Source organism: Melospiza georgiana, chromosome 2, assembly GCF_028018845.1.
Source record: "Melospiza georgiana isolate bMelGeo1 chromosome 2, bMelGeo1.pri, whole genome shotgun sequence".
Taxonomy (NCBI): Eukaryota; Metazoa; Chordata; class Aves; order Passeriformes; family Passerellidae; genus Melospiza; species Melospiza georgiana.
Window position 1 is genome coordinate 116,668,544 of NC_080431.1, and position 24,225 is coordinate 116,692,768.

Genomic DNA, 24,225 nt, shown 5'->3' on the forward strand with positions numbered 1-24,225 from the left:
CAGAATAACCCATGCTCTTGTTACTGGTTTGTCTGGATAAATATGATAAAATTTTACAAAAGCTTTATGTCTCTGCAGCTCCAAGCAAACTTGAATAACAAACCTCTGTTTTGTTGCATTTGTATTTTTGCTGAGGTTCACACTGATATTTTGGTGATGAGATTCGTTCAGTTCTGCTTCCTCTTCTCCTGCATTTCCAGCTATGCAGTGGTATCAGTCATTACTAACCAAAATCGGGACACTTGTACTAAGAACAGTGGCCAGCAGAAATGTTGTGGCGGCTGTTTTTTTCAGTGACATTGTGACAAAAAATAACCACACTATTTAAGGTGTAAATTAGGAAAAAAACCCAGTGGTTTTCACTGTGTACAGGCCTTTTTTCTTTTGTGGGTTGACAACTCCTGAATTTAGCAAAGCATGATGTAAGGCATGAACAGAGGTTCTTATAATTCTCCTTGTAAATAGATTTCACAGTACAATCTTCATGTGAAAATCTTATTTTCAAGAAGTACCAAATAGTTTAATTTTCTATCTTCAGAGTGCATCACTGTTAACCTACTGCAAATAAATGCAAGAACTCTGCCAAATTAGACATTCCATTTTTCTGGAAGGAAGTGAGCTTCCTCAACCAAGTTCCCAAAAGGTTTTGTCCTTGTGATTCCTTCCACAGAACTGGGGAGAAAAAAATAAAGAGAAAAATCTCACAAGAAAAAAGAAAATTGATCTTTTGCTTCACTCCCAGCTGTGAAACTTTCAGAAACTCAGTTGAAATGGGGGCATAAGAGCAAAAAATAACTGCAGCTTCCATTAGAATTTAGGAAAAGAGTGACCTGGGTCATCAAGTTCAGTTCCATGAACATAAATATATACTCAGAAGCGTTCACAGAACATCTATTCTTAGTCTCCAAAAAAACCCACAAAACTAAAAGCCCCCCCTAAGCTTTTCCTCAACTAATCTTGAAACTTGTGCTGTTCAGAATCTAAATTCAGAAAAGAAATAAACCAAACCAACACCCAAGAAACCACAACCAAAACAAGCTGCTCAGAACAAAATGGCACAATGAAGGCGAGGGATAAATAAAATTATATCCTTTAAATTCCATGGCAGGACAGCTCTCATAAATAAACTCCCAAGTGGCACAGAGAAAAGTAAAAGAGCCCCTAGACCTTGCCAGTCTGGTTGGTACCATAATTCTTTATTATTCCCAAATCAGGAGAGGGTCCATAATCCTGAGCATACAAACAACAGATGCCAATTAAGCACTTTAGGTTTTTCTAAGCCTTTGCACTTTAGGATGTTGCTGCTTTCTGCCTAGCAGCAAGGGGAGGCTCACAAGAAAATAGATACATCAAAGAAGAGCCTGGTGGAGAAAAATTTCCTGAACTCTACAATTAATCATTGGATCTTAATCATAGTGTCAACAAAATATGATAAATTCCAAGAAATCTTAAGAAATATATATATAAATTTTTTTTTGCTTGAATTTAATGTCCAAAGCATCCCAAATTCCTCGACTGTGTTACACAGTCATGACAAATTCCATCCCAGGCTCCATCTTGGGACAGGCAGATTTCCCCATGCTCTGTTTGGGACATTCCCCATCTTCCAATCTTCTAATCCCCTCCAATTGTCTAGACTAAGTTTTATTAATGGATAACTCAAAGCCATTAAATCTCATTCCAGTAATGCTCTTTAAATTGAACAATTCTCCACTCCCTCCCTGGCATATACACCCAAACATACACATTTTGTTGTTCAATGTAATATTTTTATTGACACATTTATTGCTACATTTATTTTGGGAGAAGAAAAATATCAATTTTTAAAAGTCTCTCTAAAAAATAGAGGGTTTTTATAATCTGTAAGCACTTATATGCCTGATTTTTAGTTCTTATTGGAGATGTCCTGTGTGAACAAAACCAGCTTGGATTACAGATGATATCCTAGATGAGCTCTTATCTTATTCAGTGGTGCTATTGCTTCATGTTTTATCTTAGAATCCTATTTGGTTCTTTCATGGCTGTGTCTCACTGGTAGCTCAGAGATGTCCCACCATCCATCAAAACATCCACAGTCCTCTCTTTCTCCATCCCTTCCAAGTGGTGGAATTCTGTCTCACTTTTATAAAATGATTGCTGTGCAGTCAGATACGGGAGATAATTAGTAAGCTGAATTTCAGACTAATTTTAACCTCTGAGCTAGAAACAGCATTACAGAATGTTTTTCTTCTCAGATTTATGACAGCAGAACAAGAACCAAAAATAAAGGAATGACTTCATCACTTCAAAATTAAAATTTTCCATATTCCAATGCTAGGAATTAATATTCACAGAAAACATCAAGGATGCTTTAGAGAAAGGGAACTAAGCACAAAGTACTTTTTTTTTAAATTTTATTGTGGTTTGGAACATGTTCTTGAAAAGACATCTGTAGCCACTTCACAAAAAAAAAAAAAGTGAAGTGGACCAGTGAGAAAAAATGAGCAAAATACAGATTTATATTAACATGAAAATGAGTTAAGTTAAAAAAAAAAAAAAAAGAAGAGAATTTATGCTTTTGTAATTCTGAAAGAATAAAATTGTAGGAAATCATAAGTACCTCTGCTAATTTTCCAACATAGATTAGGTCCTAATCCAGACTGAAACCAGGAATTTTAGAAATTAGGGGAAAGACTGATCTAGATCTAAAATTAATATACATTTATTTTCCTGATTCCTCTAAATCTCAATTTTTTTTTGAGGTTTGCTCATGTGATGCTGGATTGGGCTGACAGCACCTGTTGACACAATTCTTGTTCAGTCAAAGTGTGGAAATTCCCATAAGAAAGACAAATGTCCTGGGTTGGTTTTGGTTGGGGTTTTTTTTTGTTTTTGTTTGTTTGTTTGTTTTCCCCCTTTTAGATGTTTTTGTCCTTCCCTATTTTTGTTTGGAATTTACCAGAGAGTTCCTGTATCCACTTTGTAATTTCTCCATGAACTGTGATCCTTTTTGTGAATACCCTGATGCTTGAATTTTCCATCTTCTGCCTATGCTCAATCGATTCTGTTTTCACTTTCTGATAAGATATGAAGATATGAACTGACCTAATAATGTAAAGGTCTTTTCCTTCATCTTTCAGACAGTTGTTATTTATCTGCTCCTTTTTCATAACTGAACTGTTATTTCATAACAGCTGTCTTTGTTTCCTTATCCCACCATTTTAAAACTGGGCTTTCATCTCTTGAGTAGTTTCTGCAGCTCTTCCTTGTACCTTCCAAATTGTCAATACAATTTCAGTCAAGTGACATTTAAATTTTCCATATTTATTTATTTCATTTATTTGTTTCTTTGGTGGACAATGTTTCCCCAAACATAGCAGAGAAAGCTGCACCATTATGGAATCCTCAGATCTGCTTTTCTGAAGTAAAACATGAATTTTTTGCCACCTCTCTCTTGCAGGGTTTAGTTCTTCCCCCAGCTTCTTGTATGTGAATGATTTTTCCTGCAGTTAACTTTAATTCATATATTATAAATCTCATCCATAATTTATCATAAAGAGGGACCTTCTATTATTTATCACCCACATGATGGGGACATGCATGTGCACACATGCATATATAGGATATTTTCCTACATAAAAATTAAGATTAATGTATAAATATTTAACAGAGGTTATAGTCAAAGGAAATATTTCTCCTAAAAGTGTTGGAAAATACTTTTTTCAGCAATCCTAATATGTGCCACAGGGTACAATCTGGTAGAAACAGGTGATGCCTCTCCACAGAGTATTGGTTGTTTGAAAGGAAAAAATAAGGTAACTTAAAATTTTAGCATCTTATTAATATTTTATTTCCAGGTATCTTGATTTCTTCTTCAAAACTTAATTTCTTTTAAGAGCCAGTGTTGACCTTAAACATAAGTCGTATTTTATAGAGACAGGTTTCTTCTTATAATTAAGCACTGGAGTCTCTCCCAGTTCTGTAGACCATGAGCTGGGATTAGAACACAGTGCAATGATCAGGACTCCCTGAACAATCAGATTCTTTCATTTAAGTGCTGGCTGTTGCTCAGAAAATGAGTTATCAAACAAACTTTGAAATATTCACCCCTTGCTCAGTCAGTCTTTTCCATACAGAGTAAAACCCCAGGAGAATTTTGTCGGAATAAGGGGAGAGAGGAGCTTGGCTCTCACAGAAAATACTTTTTATTAATCACAGAGAGATTTTCAGTTTCCCAAGGTGCAGTTTACCATTGTAAGCACAGTTCACTGCAGCAAATACTCCTTCAAAACCCAAAACCAGCATTTAACTACACATTTGCAGACCTTGGGCAGCTTGACATGGTGGCCTTTCCTCCTCTTATTCAAAGAACTTTAGCAACCAGAAATTATTGGACACCCACTTTTTCTGTCACCCACTTGTGGTGAATGAGTTCAGCAAAGATTTATTGTGCCTGCTGAGAAAGCAGCATCTGAGTTAAAGACAATGCTGAAGTTGTGCATGCTAACATATTATGTCCCTATTAAAAATGATTTTATATTTTTAACTATTTTATAATTATTTTTAAAAATATTTCATGATTATTTTATAATTAATAATATCTATTCATTTAATAATGAATGCAGATTATGTTTGAGATGGTGTTTATCATATGACTTGGCTCTGAATGTTCAGGTGTCTGCAGTTTCTATTCAAGTGGGAAATTGGTGTATGAAAAGTTAGCTGAAAAATATCTCAGAAATGAAGTGAGAAAGATGTTGGAGTTTTGATTTTTTTTTTTAGGGTTGGTTTGGTTTTGTTTTTGTTTTATTTTTTCCAGGGGTTGGTTTTTGGGTCTTTTAGGACTTTTTTTGGTTTGGTTTGGGTCTTTTTGGATTTCATTTATTTTCGTTTATTATGCAAATATGCCCAAATACATTCCTAAGATAATTTTTATCATTTGCTGGGAGGTTTTTTTGGTCTTTTAGGGCTTTGGAGTTTTGGGGGGGTTTTTTGTGCATTTGGGGTTTTTTTTTTGTGGTAGGAAGAAGTTAATAAGTGAATAGCTGTTACCTTTGCTAATGTCCCACATTTTTTTCCATCCTTTTTTCTTTTACTTATTTTATTGATGGCTACATCCATGTAATAGAATTTAAAAGTACTTTTCATAGAGGCTAGGCTGGGTTTTTGCACAGAGTCCTATTCACTCACGTGTGATCAGGGCTCTCCTTCCCCACCTTCCATCCCATGGAGGGCTCATCCTGCAGGCTGAGGAAGAGACAACCAGCAAATAAGGAAGAATAGCAGAGTTTCAGTTTTAATACCTCATTTTGAAAGATTAGGTGAAAGCAAGTCGATGTAACAGGTTGGTCACACAATCAAACCACATCCAAGCACTCACAATTAATTATTCAAGCCTTCCTTTGTGCCCTTGTCAGTTTGAACAGAAGAGCTGTCAGCTGTTGAGTCTCTACTGAAGACCAGCCTTAGATCGTTATTATTGAGCTGCCCCTGACCAGGCTCCGGGGCCAGAGCTCCTGTCAGAAAGAAAAAGAAATGAAACACGGAATATTGACTTTTGGATCTTTGGGATATCGCTTATTTATTTATTTATTTCCCCCCATCTTCCCTGGTCTTTGCTCTGCTTTGTAGGATGTTCCCTTTGCTCCACAAAGAATTTTAAAAAAATCCAGGAAGCTCAATTTACAGGGGCTGTTGTTCCACACTTTCATTTTTAATGAAAATGCTCCAGGGAGGGAGATAGTGTGTCCCAACCACGGACATGGTGTAGAATGCAAATCCTCAGGTCACTGATACAGACCCTTGGGGCTCTGCCTAAGAGGATTGGAGTGAAGAAAAAAACTGGCTTTCTCCCAGGAGATAAAGACTGTGAGCTATGAAAGCAATAATGTTGACCCAAATAACAGTTGCTCGAGAGATTGAACCAATGCAGAATTTGCTTAGAATAAATGCCATACAGCTGTCAGATTTTGCCACGTTAATTTTCTCTTTTTTTAAGATTCATTTATGGCTGTTCACATCCCTAAGCCATTGGCTGCATACAAGAGTATACAAAGATTAAAGCTGAGTATCAGGAAAAGAGAAGAAAAGTAGTTTTAGTTCAGAGTTTTTTCTTCACTACTTTTCCACTGCCTAGTTTTGAAAAATAGGGATAATTATTTTTAAATGTTCTTATCTAAGTGACACCAGCATTTTTTGGACGCTCATGTAAAATGTCAAAACTGTGCTGTGTTTTCTCAGGAGAACGAAGTACATCAAAGCAAATTGGGTGAATATCCTTACTTTAGATTAATTTGTGCAAAAAAGGAGTACTTACAGACCTTATGCATTGGAAGCATCACTTGCAGAGAGTCACATCTCTTTTTAGGGAGCTGCAAAGCATAAATAAGGAGAAATGACTGCTGTACATAATTTAAAATCCCTTTGAACACATGGTCCCCTCCTTAAACAAGAGACACGTGTTTGCTCCACAGGTTTCACAGTGATCCTCTCCTTTAAAGTGTATTTTGCATCCTTGTGGTAATCATGGAATGGTTTGGGTTGGAAGGGATCTGAAAGATCATCTCAATGCACCCCTGCCATGGCAGGGACACCTTCCACTGTCCCAGGCTGCTCCAAGCCCTGTCCAGCCTGGCCTTGGGCACTTCTAGGGATGGGACAACCACAGCTGCTCTGGGCACCCTGTGCCAGGGCCTCACCACCCTCACAGGGAACAATTTCTTCCTTATATCAAACCTAAATTTCCCCTCTTTCACTTTGAGCCCATTCCCCCTTATCCCACCACTCCAGTTCCTGATGAATTGCTCCTCTCCAGGTTTCTTGTAGCCCCTTCAGACACTGGAAGCTTCTCCACACAACCTTCTCTTCTCCAGGCCGAACAGCCCCACCTCTCCCATCTTCTCTCCATAAGGAAGGTGTCCCAGTCCCCTTATCAACCTCATGGCCTCCTCTGGACTTGCTCCAGCAGTTCCAGATCCTTCTGATCTTGGGACATCCAAAGTGGGCACAGCACTCTGGGTGGGATCTCATGAGAGCAAAGAGGAGAATCCCCTCCCTGGACCTCACAGAGCTTGGGATGATCCTGGTGGTGATTCCATGCACAGTTTTGGATGATGTTCTCCATCTCCAGCAGTGCCAGAGGATGTGGATGTGTCTGATTCATGCTGGGAATGCTGCTCTGAATGTCTGGGGTGGCTGCACTGTGCTGGACACATGGGGGCTTTTCTGTCAGGTCAGTCCTGTTTAGAGAACTTCATGCTGCTTGCAGATTCTGGGATTGCAAGAAATGTCAATGATATGGATCTTGCCATGGAAATGTCATTAACGTGGTCAAGGCCATCTGTGCTAATGTCATGTGGTTCTGGCAAGGCCACTCTGTGACTCCACAGGTTCTTTAGTGACCTGTGGGGAGAAAGGGAGAAAAGAGAGAAAGGGAGAAAAGAGAAAGAAAAAGAGAAAGAGAGGAAAAGGAAGGAAGGAAGTGGCGGAAGGAAGTGGCGGAAGGAAGTGGCGGACGTGGCGGAAGGAAGGAAGGAAGGAAGGAAGGAAGGAAGGAAGGAAGGAAGGAAGGAAGGAAGGAAGGAAGGAAGGAAGGAAGGAAGGAAGGAAGGAAGGAAGGAAGGAAGGAAGGAAGGAAGGAAGGAAGGAAGGAAGGAAGGAAGGAAAAGAAAAGCAAAAGAAAGAGCGTTTGACTGCTGAGGGAAGTTCTCAGGGTCCAGGCAGTGCAGGTCTGTGTCTGCTTGGCCATATTTATTTTGTTTTTTTTATTACCTATTCTTCCTGAAAAAAAAAATTTAGAAGTTGAAAAAATGCTTTGTGTGACTTTCAGCCTAAAGTCCCATATGTAGAATGTGATTTTGCAGTAGGTTTTTTTGCCATAAAACACCTCTGTTTCCTTAACATTCATCATTTAAGAGACAGAACAGAACACATTATAGACTCTAGCAGCCTAACAAATGCTGAAATGCAACCATTTAAAACTTTAGAACAAATCTAAGTGTAAAAAATACATGCTTTAAATCATTTGTAGAGCTAATTGCATCTGTAAGTACAGGGAAAGCTCAGGAAAAGTGAAAAAATGTTCAACACAGCTTGCCTGAAAGATTAATATGGCCAAAGGCTGTATTTTAAAACTAATTTATTCTGAGGTTTTCATAGAAAATCAGCACTGGTGCAAAGAAAACATGTCCAGCCCACTGGTGAATTCTCTGACAGTGGAAAGAGAATAACAATAATCATATTTAACTCATTCAGAGAGATGTACACAGTCAAACTGTGCCCTTGTTGTGCACCTCCATAAAGTATTGGATCCAGTCTGGCAGGTTTTCCGGCACAGGATGTGAAATAAGGGGTAAGAAAAGATGTTTGGGTGCTCAAAACTCAGAACTGGGATTCCCAAATCTGCCACAAACTCGTAGGATAAAGTTAGACAAATCAATTTGCTTCATTGTGCCTCAATTTCCCAATCAAATAGAAAATGATAAAAATTATCTTAGGAGTGTATTTGGGGATATTTGCATAATCATCCTGATATTTGGACAGGCTTCCAAGCCATGATTCTCTGAGCAGCTCAGAGAAGGAAATAAAAAACCTTAAAATACATTTATTTGAAAGGACTGATGCTTGTTGTGCTTATAATGATATTTTCTTTGTGCTTCCAGTCTAAGGAAAGTAATAGTACAGAATCACAGTAATCTTTATGAGATGGCAGGGAATTACACATCCTTCCCAGTTTTACCTCACATAGATCTTTGAAATGAAGCTGGATTGAAATATCCCATAATCATGAGTTGATGCTCAGCACAAATCACACTGTGAATTTACTCCTTGCTGAAAAGTTATATTTACTGAACCCTTTTCATTGTTATAAAGTTAGTTTGACAAAGATGTCAGCAAACAGAAAATAAATAGTGTGAAAACCACATCTATTCACACTGCTATAATATGACTCTTGTTCAAAGTGTTTCTGTTTATTTAGAGAAGTTGCAAGAATTATAAAACTTTGTAACCCATAAAAAATGAGGTCTGCTAAATCCCCATATGCTGATGGGGTTCAGTCTGCAAACAGATTCCCAGGAACTGGTTGCAGTTATTTCCATTTTAATTCAGTGTGGGTTGGTTTTTTCCTCCAGCAATGTTGGTAATACATGTGACTTATATAATACTTAAATGCTGTTTTTCTAATATTCCTTTATGGAATAATTTCATTGGATAAGGGATGACAGGAGTTTTTTTTTATTTTAAAGTATAGAAAAGTCTTTACGTACTTTTGCTCTTACTATTGTTATTTTTTTCTGTTTAAAACACTGCTTCATCAGTTCTTCTGAAGCAACACTGAGTACAAATGGTTTCTGTATGTTTCCATAATCAGGGAAACGTGTCCTGAGTCTCAAAATATGGGAATAGCTCATCAGGAGACATTAAAAAAAAATTGTAGGTGTGTGAGTGGTAATAAGAGCTGAATAGTTAAATACACAAAATGCACAACATGTAGCTCTGTGCCTGTGTGATGGGTAAAGAAGAGACAAAAGCAGGGTTCCATCTTCTAGCATAGCTGGTTGTGTTGAAAATCAAAATTAGTTTATACGAGAGAGAAAAGTAGAGGAAAAATTGTTATAGTGAGGAGAAAGTGTAAAAAATATTTAGTTTTTATGGAGCTGTTGAAAAGCAACACTATAGACTTAACGCTGTTCAAAAAGATAGCAATGTACATAATTAGCAGCTTTTTTCCTTCATTTTAAAAATTATTTACTGAACATTGAATTCTTTTCCCAGTAGATTGGCCAAGAGTCTCCAGGAGAAATTATTTATTTTATCTCTAATTCCTAGTGGAGTTGCTTCCTCCCACAGTGAATATTCTGAATATTTTTTAACCAAACATAGGTTTACTTTTTCAAATTGAGTGAGGAAGATATTAATTCCTTCCCATGTCATTACCATAGCCAAATTAACCTGTTCCACTTTCTCTCATTTTGCACTCTCAAAATAAAAATGCTACACTAGAACGTACCATGTGAGGCTTTGTCTGCTACAGCACAGACTTTAAATAAGAATTCTGACTGCTCAGGTGTCTTGGGAAGCTTTGAATAGATCTTTTCATGGAAGGGAGTGGGTGCTATGATAAATTTCTCATAAAACTGTTCCTTCAGGTTGAGATGCTCCATTACCTTCACAGCTACCTGCAGAATAAATGTGGTTAAACATGTGGGGCCAGCGAGCTGCAGCTGCTGTAATTACTGTGGGATAATATTGGCTGTCTGCACTCAGTAAAAATAATTCTGCTGCTGTTGGAATTCTGTGTCTGCAGGGCTGTGCCTTATTCTGATCATATTGTCCATAACAGTTTATATTCTGGAAACACAATCACTTCAAAGCTCCAGAACTATTAAGGTGCACATTTGATGGTGGTGACATAAAGCAGCTGCTGTTCAGGCCAGAGTAGAGGGAGGTTTTCTCTTTAATTAATGAGTTTCTGTTTAAATTTACATGCAGATAGGAGGGGAGATGTGTTATGGTCCTTGATGATATAAAGAGCAGAGAATAAGTTTATTTGTGCTAAGCCACTGGTCAGCTCCAGGCTATTTATTTATGTGAGATGCACCAGTAAAAGCCTGAGGAAAAAGATTTTAATCCTCCAGACAGCTCCATATATCATGGGCAAAGTTGAATCCTCTTTAATCAGAGCCCCTAAAACTAGCTGGTGATTTAAAATTATCTGCTTGCTTGCCAGCTGAAATGAGGAAAGCAGCTTCTACAGCAATGTATGCAAGCACTCAAAATAATCTAAAACTCAGGCATTAAAGATTTATGGCAGTTTTATTCAATATCCTGGAGGATGACAGTTAACAACAGCTGTAGCTGCTCATGCCTAATAAATTCATCAAAGATTAAGAGGGGGAACAATTAAATAAAAACATTGTGTGATCAGTCAGGTCTATACTATTAAATCTATACTATTAAATCATAAAAGAATAGCCATTAACAAAACCCAGTCTGTGTACACAAAAGCACAGCTCCTGCATCTATTTATGCCTTATTTGAAAAAAAAAAAAAAACGAAAACAACACAAAATCAAAACAAACAAACAGATTTATTCCTCCTTTATAAAACTTGAAGATTGTTTATGTAACATAAGTAGAATTGGTGTGGACAGTTGGCATGAAATACATTTTTGCAGTCTCAGAAACACAGACAGGGCAACAAAATATGTTTTGATTTGGGTAATTTACAGTCTCCTTTTTCCAAAGGGCCAAACTAATTCAGAAAATCATAGCACTGCACATAAAAGAGAATAATTTCTTTCACTTATACTGAGATTACAGAAGCACAAATAAGCTCAGGATACTGTTGGATTTAGAGCAGCTAAAAACCAGGAATGCAGCTGCTCCAGAATTCAGGACCTACCTGATTTGGGAACACTGGGTTCAGGCTTCATCCTTGTCTCAATGAGTAAACCAACAGGGAACCACAACTCTTGTCCCTATTTTAAAGCTGCAACTTGACTCAGCAGATAATCTCAGCTCAATTGTACAAATTCCAAACTGCAACTTTATTTTGTTCAGTCCCCTCTTCCCCTTTCCTTTCCCTTTTCCTTTCCTTTCCCTTTTCCTTGAAATTCCCTTCCCTTCCTTCCCTTCCCTTCCCTTCCCTTCCCTTCCCTTCCCTTCCCTTCCCTTCCCTTCCCTTCCTTCCCTTCCCTTCCCTTCCCTTCCTTCCCTTCCCTTCCCTTCCCTTCCCTTCCCTTTCTTCTCTTTCTTTTCTTTCTTTCTTCTTTCTTTTCTTTCCCTTTCTTCTTTCTTTCTTTTCTTTCTTTCTTTCTTTCTTTCTTTCTTTCTTTCTTTCTTTCTTTCTTTCTTTCTTTCTTTCTTTCTTTCTCTTCCTTTCCTTCTTTCCTTTCTTTCCTTCTTTCCTTTCTTTCTTCTTTCTTCTTTCTTTCTTTCTTTCTTTCTTTCTTTCTTTTCTTTCTTCTTTCTTTTCTTTCTTTCTTTCTTTTCTTTCTTTCTTTCTTTCTTTCTTTCTTTCTTTCTTTTCTTTCTTTCTTTCTTTCTTTCTTCTTTCTTTTCTTTCTTTCTTTCTTCTTCTTCTTCTTTCCTTCCGCCACTTCCTTTCCTTTCCTTTTCCTTTCCTTTCCTTTCCTTTCCTTTCCTTTCCTTTCCTTTCCTTTCCTTTCCTTTTCCTTTCCTTTCCTTTTCCTTTCCTTTCCTTTCCTTTCCTTTCCTTTCCTTTCCTTTCCTTTCCTTTCCTTTCCTTTCCTTTCCTTTCCTTTCCTTTCCTTTCCTTTCCTTTCCTTTCCTTTCCTTTCCTTTCCTTTCCTTTCCTTTCCTTTCCTTTCTATTGTATTCACCCTATGATTCTATAGGCAAGAAACAGCAGGTTTATTTTCTCAGGTAGTAATAATTCATGTAAAACATCAAGAAAAATCTGGATAACTATAGCAAAATCCCCATTTATGAAACAGAGAGACATTTTGGAGTGGAAAAACACCACGGCATCTAAATTTGCCTGGATCTATTTTGATTGAAAATATGCAGAAGGACATTGCTGATCCATGATATTCCTTACAGATAGGGATGCCAAAATTACAGCAATTTTTTTTTTACTCTTTTCCTCTCTAATCTTTGAAGAATCAAGAGGAAAATAAAGTAGAAACATTTTCCATGACTTTGGTGGCATTTTAGAGCCACAGAGATGGTGGCTGTGCTGGGCCTCCCTCACTTTGAGCAGCTCTGAATTCCACTGACTGAGAGGCAGAGGGACTGAAAAGGAACAGATTTATTTACAATAAACACTGATTCACCCTGACCTGCCACCAAAGCAGGTGCTTTTGTCCCTAACTGAGGTAGAGGAGGTTGAGGGAGGGTAAATAATTATGATATTAGAAATAATGTCTTAGCTTTGAGCTGTCAGTTCTGCACAGATTTTGCCAAGCTGCTGCGAATCCATCTCTGTTAGAGCTGGAACCACACCAGGTCATAGGACTGGAAATATTTATGAATGTCCTCAGCTCCATGCAGGGACCTTTGCACAGAGATAACCTCAGTTATTCTTTATTGAACTCTAAACAGATTATGTGTCTAAATAAAATAGAAAGCATCTAATGCAAGTCTGCTGGCTTGTTTTTTAAATTCTCAAATTTAATTCTGGGGGGTGGAAAAAGGCCTATAACAAAAAAACAAAACAGAAGGGAAAGGCAAAACCAACTGCTTTGGAACTGAAGAAAACTTCAGACCTGCAAGTTTGGCTTTATGATAAAACACATTTCTGTGAGCTTTGAGGAACCTGGAATTATAGATTAAATATCACAGCAGTCTCCCTCACCTTGGAAAACACTTCCCATGGATTTATGACTTTTTCTTTCTTTGTGTCAGGAAAAAAATGGGAATATCAAACACCTTAATTCCTCATGAGCAGCATCATACTATGGTGGCCCTTCAGAAGCTTTGCCACTGATTTTTCTGCCAGGAAATGAGTCAGGATGGCCTCTCAAGGTATCCCATGGAGGCTGAGTACACTGAGTGGGTGATATTGGAGAAGTGAAATCCTGACCTTTCCCTCCACACCTCCTTTCCTCATCTAATCTTTGAGCTGGGTATCAAAAGCCTTCCCAGGACTGTGACTGCAGGGCAGAGTTTAAGCAGGTTCTAGCACACTTCCCATGCCCTGAGCAGCAGCCTGCTTTGTTTGAGGATGTTGTAGCAATGCCATAAATCTGAGTTATGGGTTTCTGTCCCCTTTGGCTCTGTGGGGAGCTCTCTCCCCTTCCATGCACAGGTCACAATGGAAACTTGCTTAGCAGAAGCAATTCTATCCAGGGGAGGTGACAAGTACCACTGGCAAGAGTCTTTTTGTTCTGTATTACCATTTGGCACAGGATTAGAACAGCCATCTGTTCTCTTAATTTCGATCAACCCAATTTAGGCTGCAATAACACAACGCCGTTAGATGTGTTTCCAACAAAGGAAAAATCAAATATGGTTTTTTAAATCATCTTGGGGGTTACATTGCCCCTGTTTAAAGACTACCAGCATGCTGGGGGGAAAGGGCATGATAAGAGAATAATTAACATTGTGATTTTAAAATATTCTCATTTTCATACAAGAATACGATGCGCTAATTCGACAGGAAAGTGTTCACATTTTCTTATGAATTATACATGAGAACAATCTCACATAGGAAACCTAAACAGAATTTTATTTTAATCTCTAATATTATGCAGTCTAATGGAAAACATTAAAACCTTACATAAGAGCAATTTCATAATTGTTAATGTGACCTCTTCTCACGTAGAGAAACGAGCACATGATTTGCTAACACTGCTCAACTTTAAGGAAGTCAGTAGGATTTTAAGGGCACTGGTCAGCAGGTAATAAAATCAGGAGTGTGTTTCAAAAATTTGTGGGTTTTGGGGCCCTTGGTCAAGCCTCGGTATGACCCATTATCCTCCACCTCTTCCTTGTTTGTTCTTTAGGACAGTGAGATCCATCTCTTTGGAATCCCTCTCTTTATCTCCAAACCAAGTGGTTTGTTAATATCTCAGATTAAGACATGGATTTGGAGTTTCTATCAGGGAATGAAATTTTGTTAAGAAAAGCAGTTGGCAAAATAGGCCAACTGTTAAAATATTGGTGTAATGGCAAAAGATGGCACAGCTTGGTTGTGTTTGAGAGGTTTGATTTGATCACTGAGGTTTTCATACCAATAATTCCAGTTTTGGGACAATCAGGTGAGAGGTCACATCTACAGAATGAGGAAAATCCCTAAATCCATGACTTTGAAAAGGAGATCTAAGTTTTCCATGATGGGCTCAATTACTGGATGGGTGCATGGGAAAAAAAATTGTACAGAAGAAAATGGTGAAATTTTGCATTCACTGTGACCAGAACCAGAAATTTCAGAACTGAATTTATGTGCATGATGCAAGCTTGAAAAGAAACTTCAAAAAGTTGTTAAGGTGTTGAGTGAAAAACTACAGGAATATTTCAAGATATGAATAATTCACAGTAAATGATTTAGGAAGTTCAATCTGTATAACTAATTAAGGAGAAAGATGGTATAAGAGGTAATTTCCTTGTGTTCTGTAAGGACTTAAATGGGCAGAAGATTTCTGGCTGTGGAGGAAATCTTTAATGAAGGCACAGTAAGATCCAGTAACAGAGGCAAAGGCAGGTGGGCCTAAACAATACACTAATTTTTAAAGGTAAGAATAATTGGAGGGATTTAGCCAGGGCTATCACATGCTCTCCACTTACAAGAAATCTTCAATCATGACTAATGTCTTTTTAAAAAGCTATAGTGTAACTTCCAGATATGGACTTGGGCAAGGGTTAATGGCAAAAGGATGGAAGGTGAAAATAAATTACTCTAATGGTCTTGCTAGTCCTTGGATCTATATATTTTCAGTCTCACCATGAGGCAAAGTTATGTATTATGTTGGATGCTGGGGAAAGAGTTATGGGTTCCATTCCCTGGTTTTCCAGTGACTTGTATGAACTGTATGAATCCATGTGTCTCAGAGAGCTCCTCTGTGAAGAATTTAAATCTTCATAAAATCATAGAATGCTTTGGATTGGAAGGGACTTTAAAGGACACATAAATTCAAACCCCCTGCCATGGGCAGGGACACTTTCCACTAGGCCAGGTTGCTCAGAGCCCCATCCAGCCTGGACTTGGGTTTAAATTCTATTTTTAAACAAGTTTAAATACTATTTTAAATGGTAATATATTACTGTGATTGGCCACACTACCAAGGGAAGAGATAGTGAGGGTTCCTGGAAGCCTTTGAAGTCTTTGAATGAGACACACATTCCAGATATTGAACCACGTTTTCAAAGGCATCAAGCATTGAAAGGCAAAAGAGATTTCAACATCTCTGCAAATCAGATGCTGAAATTATTATAATCAAGTATTCAAGGAATTAATACAAATACTGCTGAGGAGGAATAATAAATGGGAATTATCAGCTATATTTTGACAGTGATTTTTTTTTTAATTGTTGTGAAGGAGGCTTCTCTGTCTTCCTTCCTTGAAGCCTGCTAGCAGCCAAACAAACAAAAAGCTTCAGTTGATCTGAAAGGATTTTTCACTTTAGAAAAATCTTTATTTGGCATATTAAGCAGGTGAGTCAAAAAAATTAGACTTCATTAGAGCAAAGCAGGGGTGATTAAATTAAATTTGCCTGGAGAAGAAAGCCCTGCCCTGGATCAACAGGACAGTGGGAGCTTGTCTGTCCCATCCTGGTGCTTTTCTAAACACTTTTTGAAGTGCAGAAGGCAGAGCACTCAACACTTCAGCTTTGTCACAGCTGACAGCCTGTCGGGTTTAATGAAAATGCTCTCAGTTTAGAAGATGACAGAAATTACATGCATTTCCCCTTTTATTTCTCTGTCATCTTTTTCTGTCTCGCATTTTCTGCAGGAGAAGGAGGGGCTGGTTATTAAAAGCATTACATAAGTATGCAAAATATGTTAAGAAGAAAAGAGGAAAAGGAAAATCTTTAGCCCTGCAATTATACACAATGTCTGTTGGTGGGAAATGTGGGATAACATCTGATGTGTGGCAATAACTATTTACTTTTAGCTATCTTTGAAGAGGGTGAGGGAAAAATCTCTAGATAATCCTTTAAGTGAAGGTTTTATTGTACAATTGCCTGAGTAATTTCCAACAGGAAGATGATCTAAGCAGTGTTAGATAGCTTGAGTGTGTTCATAACTTCTCCAGAAAATACAGCAAGATAACACTGAGCAATTTCTTGGCTCTGCAAAGCTTTTACATTCCTCTTTTATTAAGTGGAGGGCTTTTAATAAGTGTGTCTGCTCTCACAGAGCCAAAAGTGTAACTGCATCAGAGGAAACTCACTGCCAGGGCTGAGCAGGAAAGGCTTCACCGGCAAGTATCACTCAGTGCTATGAGATCTGAGAACAGCCCACAAATCCTTTAAATTCATCACCCAGCCACTCCACATCCTCATCCACAATCCACACCCCAGCTGTGATTCCAGAACAGGGTTTAAAGGGAAGCTCTAAATTTGATCTTCTCACTTAATTTATGTGGCAGCTTTTTTCATGCTTATCCTGAGAAGAGAGACAAATTTGATTACTAACAATGCCCTGTGTAGGCCATCTCTCAAAACCGTGCAGAGCATCTGAAAGTGGTGACAGCTGTGGAAGAGCACAGAGGAAGGGATTTATTTATTTTTAAACTTTGGCCCCATTTGTGTGATCCTTAACTTGTGCCTTCTAGTAGTGTCCAAAGGTGTGAAATGGGATGAGATGGTGTTCACAGGGATTTTTGGTTGAGGAAAGAGACGAGGATCTGACTCCATGGTTCAGAAGGCTTGATTTATTATTTTATGATATATATTACATTAAAACTATACTGAAAGAATAGAAGAAAGGATTTCATCAGAAGGCTAGCTAAGAATAGAATAATAAGGAATGATTACAAAGGTTTGTGGCTCGGTTCTCTGTCCGAGCCAGCTGGGCTGTGATTGGCCATTAATTAAAAACAACTAACATGGACTAATCAATGATCTACCTGCTGCATTCCACAGCAGCAGATAATCAATGTTTACCTTTTGTTCTTGAGGCCTCTCAGCTTCTCAAGAGGAAAAATCTTAAAAAAAGGATTTTTCAGAAAAGATGTCTGTGACAATGGGATAATGGAGAAATGGAATTATGAAGAGAAAAGGAATTATATTTAGTTAGCAAAGGTGAAGATGACCCCAGAAAGAGAAAGCTACAGGAAGCCTTCACATGCATGAGGGGCTCATTTCTGCCTCTAAGCTGTTTAGGCTGCACTCACTTGACACAAATGCACAGCAGGTGCAGGTTTACTGGAGGGACCAAAACAATCCCAACCACCCCATTAACACCTTTTTATCTGTTCCTGGGCCTGTGGTGTGGTTGCAGCCTCTCCACTGCCACCCACCCTGGCACAGGTTGGCACCAGGCTCACATCCCAGCTGGAAAACGCTGATGTGAGCCTTGCCTGGGCTGCAGGGATGTGTGTGCACAGAGCAGGCAGGGCTGGGGCATTGCTGAGGGCACAGGGCTGGACCCCTGCCCTGCCTGGATGCAGAGCTGGTGGATGCTCACACAGCTGCAAACAAAAGCAAGGCAGGGCTGTCTTTGCTGCATCCCCCAAGCCAAGCCTTTCAGCATGATTCCCATCTCCTGAATCTGTCATTTTGTGCTGCCCACGGAGCATAAGGGAGACAACTATGCCTCAATTACCTGTAGTTCTTATAGCATATTCCCTGGAAAAGGTGGATTTGTTTATGAATATTTCAGGAGTGCAGAAGCTGCTTGTGAACCGAAGTCTGACATCTCGTGGTTTTCAAATCAAAATTCTAAATATCCTTTGAACCTAAATTTAGGGGTAAAGGCAAACCTTGTTAAAGGGTACAGATGTTGAGTATTTGATAAGAAGTTAGGGTAGCCAAAATTGTTTTGAGTAATGAATACATTCAGACATTGTTCTGAGTAATTAGGAATATGAAAGGAAAGGGAAAAAACCCCAGCATAGGGCAGAACATTAGATCAAGAACTTACAGTGTATCTTATTGGTTTTATTTATTGCTACTAGGTGTAGTATATGTGGTAATTTATTGCTACTACACGTATAATTTCATTCCAAACTTTACAACTAAAATATTAAAATGTAAGATGTAAGACAGCTTTGCTTTTTTTCATATAAGCTTTTCAATGCCACTTTCAGACATCTGGCTGTGAAACTGAAATATTACCCATTCAGGTGATTTTACTACTGCACTCCACAATATCTTTGTTCCTAAGTCTTCTCTATGCAAGCAATTTAAGTTTTCAGAGGCGTATGAAGTCAGTATGGCTCCTGTATAAGAAAGAGCCTCTCTAGCCTGTAAATCTGTAAATCTACCTGGGCTGGAGTACAGTGTTGCTCATGGCTGAGGAGAGAGTGCTTCCCACCCAGTTCTCCCTCCTCCTTTGCACCTTCCCTTGCTCAGCTCTTCCTCATCAGCAAAAGAGCTCAACACCTTTTATGCCTCAATTTTGGTGATTTATTTTCACAGAATCCCAGGATCCCTGAGGCTGGCAAAGCCCTGCCAGCCCATGGAGTGCCAGCTGTGCCCCGTGGGCACCTTGTGCCCAGCCCAGAGCACTCAGTGCCACCTCCAGGGGACACCTGCAGGGATGGGCACTGCAAAGCTCCCTGGGCAGCCCCTGCCAAGGCCTGAGCTCCCTTTCCATGGGCAAATTGCTGCTGCTGTCCCAGCTGAGCCTGCCCTGGCCCAGCCTGAGGCCGCTCCCTCTGCTCCTGTCCCTGTTCCCTGGCAGCAGAGCCTGACTCCTTCTGGCTTCCCCCTCTGTCAGGGAGATTTAGAGAGAAATAACATCACCCCTGAGCCTCCTTTTCTCCACACTAAGCAACCCCACAACTTATTTAACCCTGGTGTTGTTATTTAATAATTCTGGATACTTCCAAGGATGGGAGAGATGGGCTGGTTTGTTTTATTCAATGTTCTCTGCTTTGAGGGTCAGACCGGTGACATTAAATGGTTATTTTTTTCAATTTCTTTTATATTATGGTTTAAAGGATATCACCCTCTGTAATGAAACCATTTCCTTTCTATCTTCTCTCTGTTGGATTGCTTTCCCACAGATGCATCTGTGAGCAAGCATCCTGACTACACTTAATTATTAAAAAGTCATTGTTCAAACAGAGCTCTGAAGAAAAGGAATTCTTTCTTAGTGCATATTACTGGATATTAGTTCATTATGGGTTTCAGCCTTGTGTATTTCTCCCCTAATTCTGGAGCCTGATATATTTTATAATATCTAGGTACAGGTACATATATTATAAGAGCTACCAGCTACAGAGAAATTTAGCAGACGTGAAAAGGAAAAGATATTCACATTTACCTCAGTGTAAAAGTTTTGGAAAAGCACACACAGTTTAGACTACGGTATTTTTTAAGTGGACATATTAACCAGGTGAGGCTTAAGTTTACAATGCATTCTAAACAAGTTATTTCAATGTATTGCATTATGGAAAGTGCATTAGAGCAAACATGTACTGTGTTGGATTTAGGACAGTTTGTGTCCTTGCTTTTAAAGTGGGCATGAAACAGAACAGAGACAGTTCTGTGGGTGCCAAATGATAAAAACTGCTCATAAAAATACCATCTATACCATGGTATTTTCCACATATTCTAGAGATAATAATTCAAAAAGTCACATATGAAGAAAATTTAACTTGCAATACTTTAATTTTGAGAGAACAGAGGTAGAAACTCTGACCTTGAACATGTCAGACTTGCTTGGTTTTGGAGATTGTGGCTTTGCTGGGCAGGGTGGGGTGGGACTGCTCCTCACCCTGGAGCTGTTTAACTTGCAGGGATTGCAGGGTTAGCAGCTTCCCTGCCTCTTTAACCCCTTCAGCTTTGCTGCTGAATTGCATCAGATCATCCTACAGCACTGGACTGAACTGGGTTAATGCATTGGTTCTCTACCCTTTATTTTACTTCAGATGCTCCTTTTTTGTTTGTAAATAGTCAGATAGACCATGGCACATTTCTGTCCTTCATTCTTCACATTTTTCTTAAAAATCTCTCTGTTTCTGCACATGAAGTACAAACAAAATACACATTAATTGATGCCTTTTATGCATTTTATCCCTTATTTTACTTCAGATGCTCTTTGTATGTTTGTTAATAGTCATCTAGACCATGGCACATTTCTTTGCTTCACTCCTCACATTTTTCTTAAAGATGTCTCTGTTTCTGCACATGAAGTACAAATGAAATGCACATGAAGTACAAATGAAATGCACATGAATTGATACCTTTTATGCATTTACAGTGTGTACTTGGTGAGCTTGGAATTGGCAGCTTCAATCCCAGCAACAAAAAAATCTTCAGGCCCTGTGCCCTCCATCCTTCAGTGTGAGAGTAACAAACCTGCAGATATTTTAAACCCTGCCAATTCTTGTGTCTTTCAGGACCTAGATTTCTCATCACATCCACGGGAGCCTTGTATATTTTAGATGTACAAAACGAAGATGGACTGTACAACTACCGCTGCATCACCAGGCACAGATACACGGGAGAAACGCGACAGAGCAACAGCGCCAGACTTTTTGTATCAGGTGCTCCCTTTCTGCTTCTTCCTACATGAAATTAAATGAAATGCTGCCTGTGTCTCTCTCTAGTGTGCCCAGATGGCAAGGCATGTTCTTGTGTGGTTTCTGTCAAATGGAAGTGGGGAGCTGTTGTAAAATGAGATGAGTCATTTAAAATCCTTAATTTTTTTAAAATATGTTTTTCACATCTTAGTAGTTATTTCCTGAAGTCCCTTAGGGTGTACCTGCATTCAGCATGGTGATTTTTAGCAGGTTTGGAGTACTTTATACAGGGACTGAGGATGGGATTTATCCCTTGTTGTTATAGGACACGAAATAACATAATGCGGACACACATTCTTTTTAAGGTAAAAAAGAGAATTTTTAATTCCTGACTCCAACATTTATAGATTTCTAAAAGTGACAGCGGATTGGAGCGTGACAGTGCCACCTCTCCAATGACACTGGACAAACCAACAGTATATAAATTTTTTTTTTCTATAAAAGAATGTAAAACAATAAGTTATTTATATAAAGTGCGTGAGAAAGTTCGTTATAAGAATGTAAACATCAGAAAGTTTAAAGAAACTTTAAAAAACTAAGTAACAATTGCTCCAGAACTAGATTTGTACAGGGGAACTTAATCACCTTAACTGTTTAACCAAAGAAGAGGAACACTTTTGGGGGTAATGTACCTGCCCTGCTTTGGGGTGATCTGGGGTGCCCCATGGCGCCTGTTCCTCTCTGTTGACCCCAGCAGGAGTTCAGGACATTGCACTCAGCTGTAAATATTTTCACCTCAAATTCTCATGTTATCCAAGGTGTATTTCAGCCTTCCTTTTCATTCATCCCATTTCTACCTATACTGAAGTAAGTAAATATTAGAGTAGCTATGGTCCAATAAGAAGTTGAAAAAAAGAAAGAGAAAAATATAATAAAGATCTTATACCCCCCAAAATTATTTCACAGATAAATAATGAAAACCTATACCTTTAAACAACTCATCTTTAAAACAATACCCTATAAGTTAACATAACCCATACATACAACTTTAAGAAAAGCTTATAAAAAATAAGAGAGATTTCACAATACAAATGTCCCCAGGTGAGTGCTATTCATAAAAATTCAAAACCACAAAAAATAATTTCTTATAAAAAGTCTCTATAACAATAATTTAAAAAAAAACTTCTCTCCCTCAGTAAACTATAAAAAGATTATTCTAAAAGTAATAAACTGACTAAAATCTTAAATTTTATTTCTTTACATTATCATTAAGAAAGAACAAGTTATAAGAAGTGTCCTAAAAGTTTTTTTCCAATTCTTATTACTCTTCCTTTTAATTACTAATAATATTTTTTTTCTTTATACCCTTTTAAAATTTTAAACCTACTTCACCTTTCTCCTAATCCTACATCACAAAAAAAAATTAAAAAGACATTCTAATAAGTACACTAATAATTATCAAAAAAAATCTTAAATTGATGAATCAAAACCACTACACCTGGGGAAAATAGTATGTTCCCCTGCTTCCAGGAGGGATCTCCAGCTAGAAGGAAAACATGACCAGAACTGTGCCAGTGCACCCAGGGGTGCTGCAGAGAGACAGCAATTTGGGAGCAATTTGTCCACCAGGTGGAAAAATGAGAAGCTGGATGGGCTATTTTAACTTTTCCTTGTGGTTTTAAATGAATTCCTGCTTGCTTTGTGTGTGTGATGGACAGCTGGGTTCCTCACAGTCATCACACCCTCAGGGCTCTCTCACTGCTGCTCCAACACAGATTTTTCCCCATTTTTTCCTCAGTGAGAGGCAGTGCCAGTTGTGGGTGAGGGGAAGGAGGAGCTGATCCCAAGCCTGGGTCTGGAATTTGTTCTCAAACATTTCTGTGTAGGATTAGCACATCTCCACCTCCCCTTCTTGCCCCTTATTTGCTGCTCGTCCCTTTGTTTGCAGGTCAGCAAATCCAGAGTGCTTTTCCTACATCCACTGAGCTCTCTGAGGCTGTATCCCAGACTTTCTCTTTCTCCCATATTTTTACCCTACATAAATCATCCCCACCATCCCACTGAAAGCCCCACATTGCTTTTTCTCCTTTTCCCTGTTGCTAAGTTTCCATAAAGGTCAGTCGGGATTTGGTGACTTTGCCAGCCTGACAGTCAGTGGGGTCATCCCCCTTTTGACCCTTTCCTCTCCTCTTCTGTCAGAATAAAACTCCATGGTCAGGTCTCAGCCCTCCACACCTCTGTTTGAGAGCCCTAAAGGAGACAGAGGTGAGCACAAGGTTTTCCATTATTAACCTGCTTCTTGCCCTCCTCCAAAATGGACATTGCTGAAATATTTTGGAGGCCTCTGAACACACAAGCCAGTACAAATGTAATAATGATTAAAAAATAAATAAAATAGTGGGATTGTTCAGGTTAGAATCACTTACCAGTCAGTTCCAGGAGTTCCTCCCTTTGATAGGTGTCCCCTGTGGGTAGAACTCTTGCCCCTGCTTTCCCCAAACAGATGAAGAAGTTCTCCTGCACAGTAATCTGCCTGCTGTGGTCTTTTGAGAGCAGGCAGGATTCCACCCTTCCAGCTGGCTCCATAATATGGTCTGCTTCCGTGTGGAATCATGTTAAGGCTGAGCCAGTGGGAACATAAATAAAATCAGGCTTGTATCTTGGTTACCACAGGAAAAATTCTGGTTATCTCTCTGAACAAAAGGGGGGAAAGGAAAGCTCTGTCTTGTTTGAAATTTAGGACAAACACCTTAAAGGATGTTCTCTGTCTAGAGTTGCCTCTTCTATTCTCCTCCACAGACCAAATTGAAATAGAAAATTTTACCTGTGTGCAGTAACTCACTTTTTTAATTCAACAGGGTTAATTATTCTTGATCAGGGCTAGAGTGAGCTCTGATTTCCAGTCCTGTTAATCTACGGAGCAAGTGCAGCAATCAGGGGCACAGTTTGTCTCTTAATATTTCTCTAACAGCTTTTCCTCTTCCTTTACTTGAATTTGTATTTTTAAAGAGTGATTCCTTTAAGAACTGGGATCAGAGAATCCATTAACATAGTTCTGAAAAGTCTCCTTGCATGAGACATACATTTCTGCCTGCCTTTTCCATCCATATTTGTTGTTCACTTGTTTAGGGATGAAATAGTTTTTAGTGG

General features: G+C 38.7%; 1 protein-coding gene and 1 long non-coding RNA gene across 5 annotated transcripts in view; one reads left to right on the plus strand and one right to left on the minus strand.

Moving 5' to 3' along the window:
- The window catches only part of DSCAM (DS cell adhesion molecule), a 467,715-nt gene that overhangs the window by 248,542 nt on the left and 194,948 nt on the right, over positions 1-24,225 (plus strand). For all 3 annotated transcript variants that reach the window (XM_058045375.1, XM_058045376.1, XM_058045377.1), the window contains exon 4: positions 20,953-21,099. In XM_058045375.1, coding sequence (XP_057901358.1) covers positions 20,953-21,099 — 147 coding nt within the window. The remainder of the gene's footprint in view (positions 1-20,952; positions 21,100-24,225) is intronic.
- On the minus strand, positions 1,805-23,637 carry LOC131096781 (uncharacterized). 2 transcript variants are annotated; one of them, XR_009116007.1, is made up of 5 exons: positions 23,502-23,637; positions 6,761-7,380; positions 6,300-6,350; positions 5,283-5,495; positions 1,805-2,136 (listed from the first exon to the last, which is right to left on the minus strand). It is a non-coding gene; the product is annotated as an uncharacterized LOC131096781 (long non-coding RNA). The 2 variants fall into 2 exon arrangements; XR_009116006.1 differs by lacking the exon at positions 1,805-2,136 and having other exon boundaries at positions 4,607-5,495.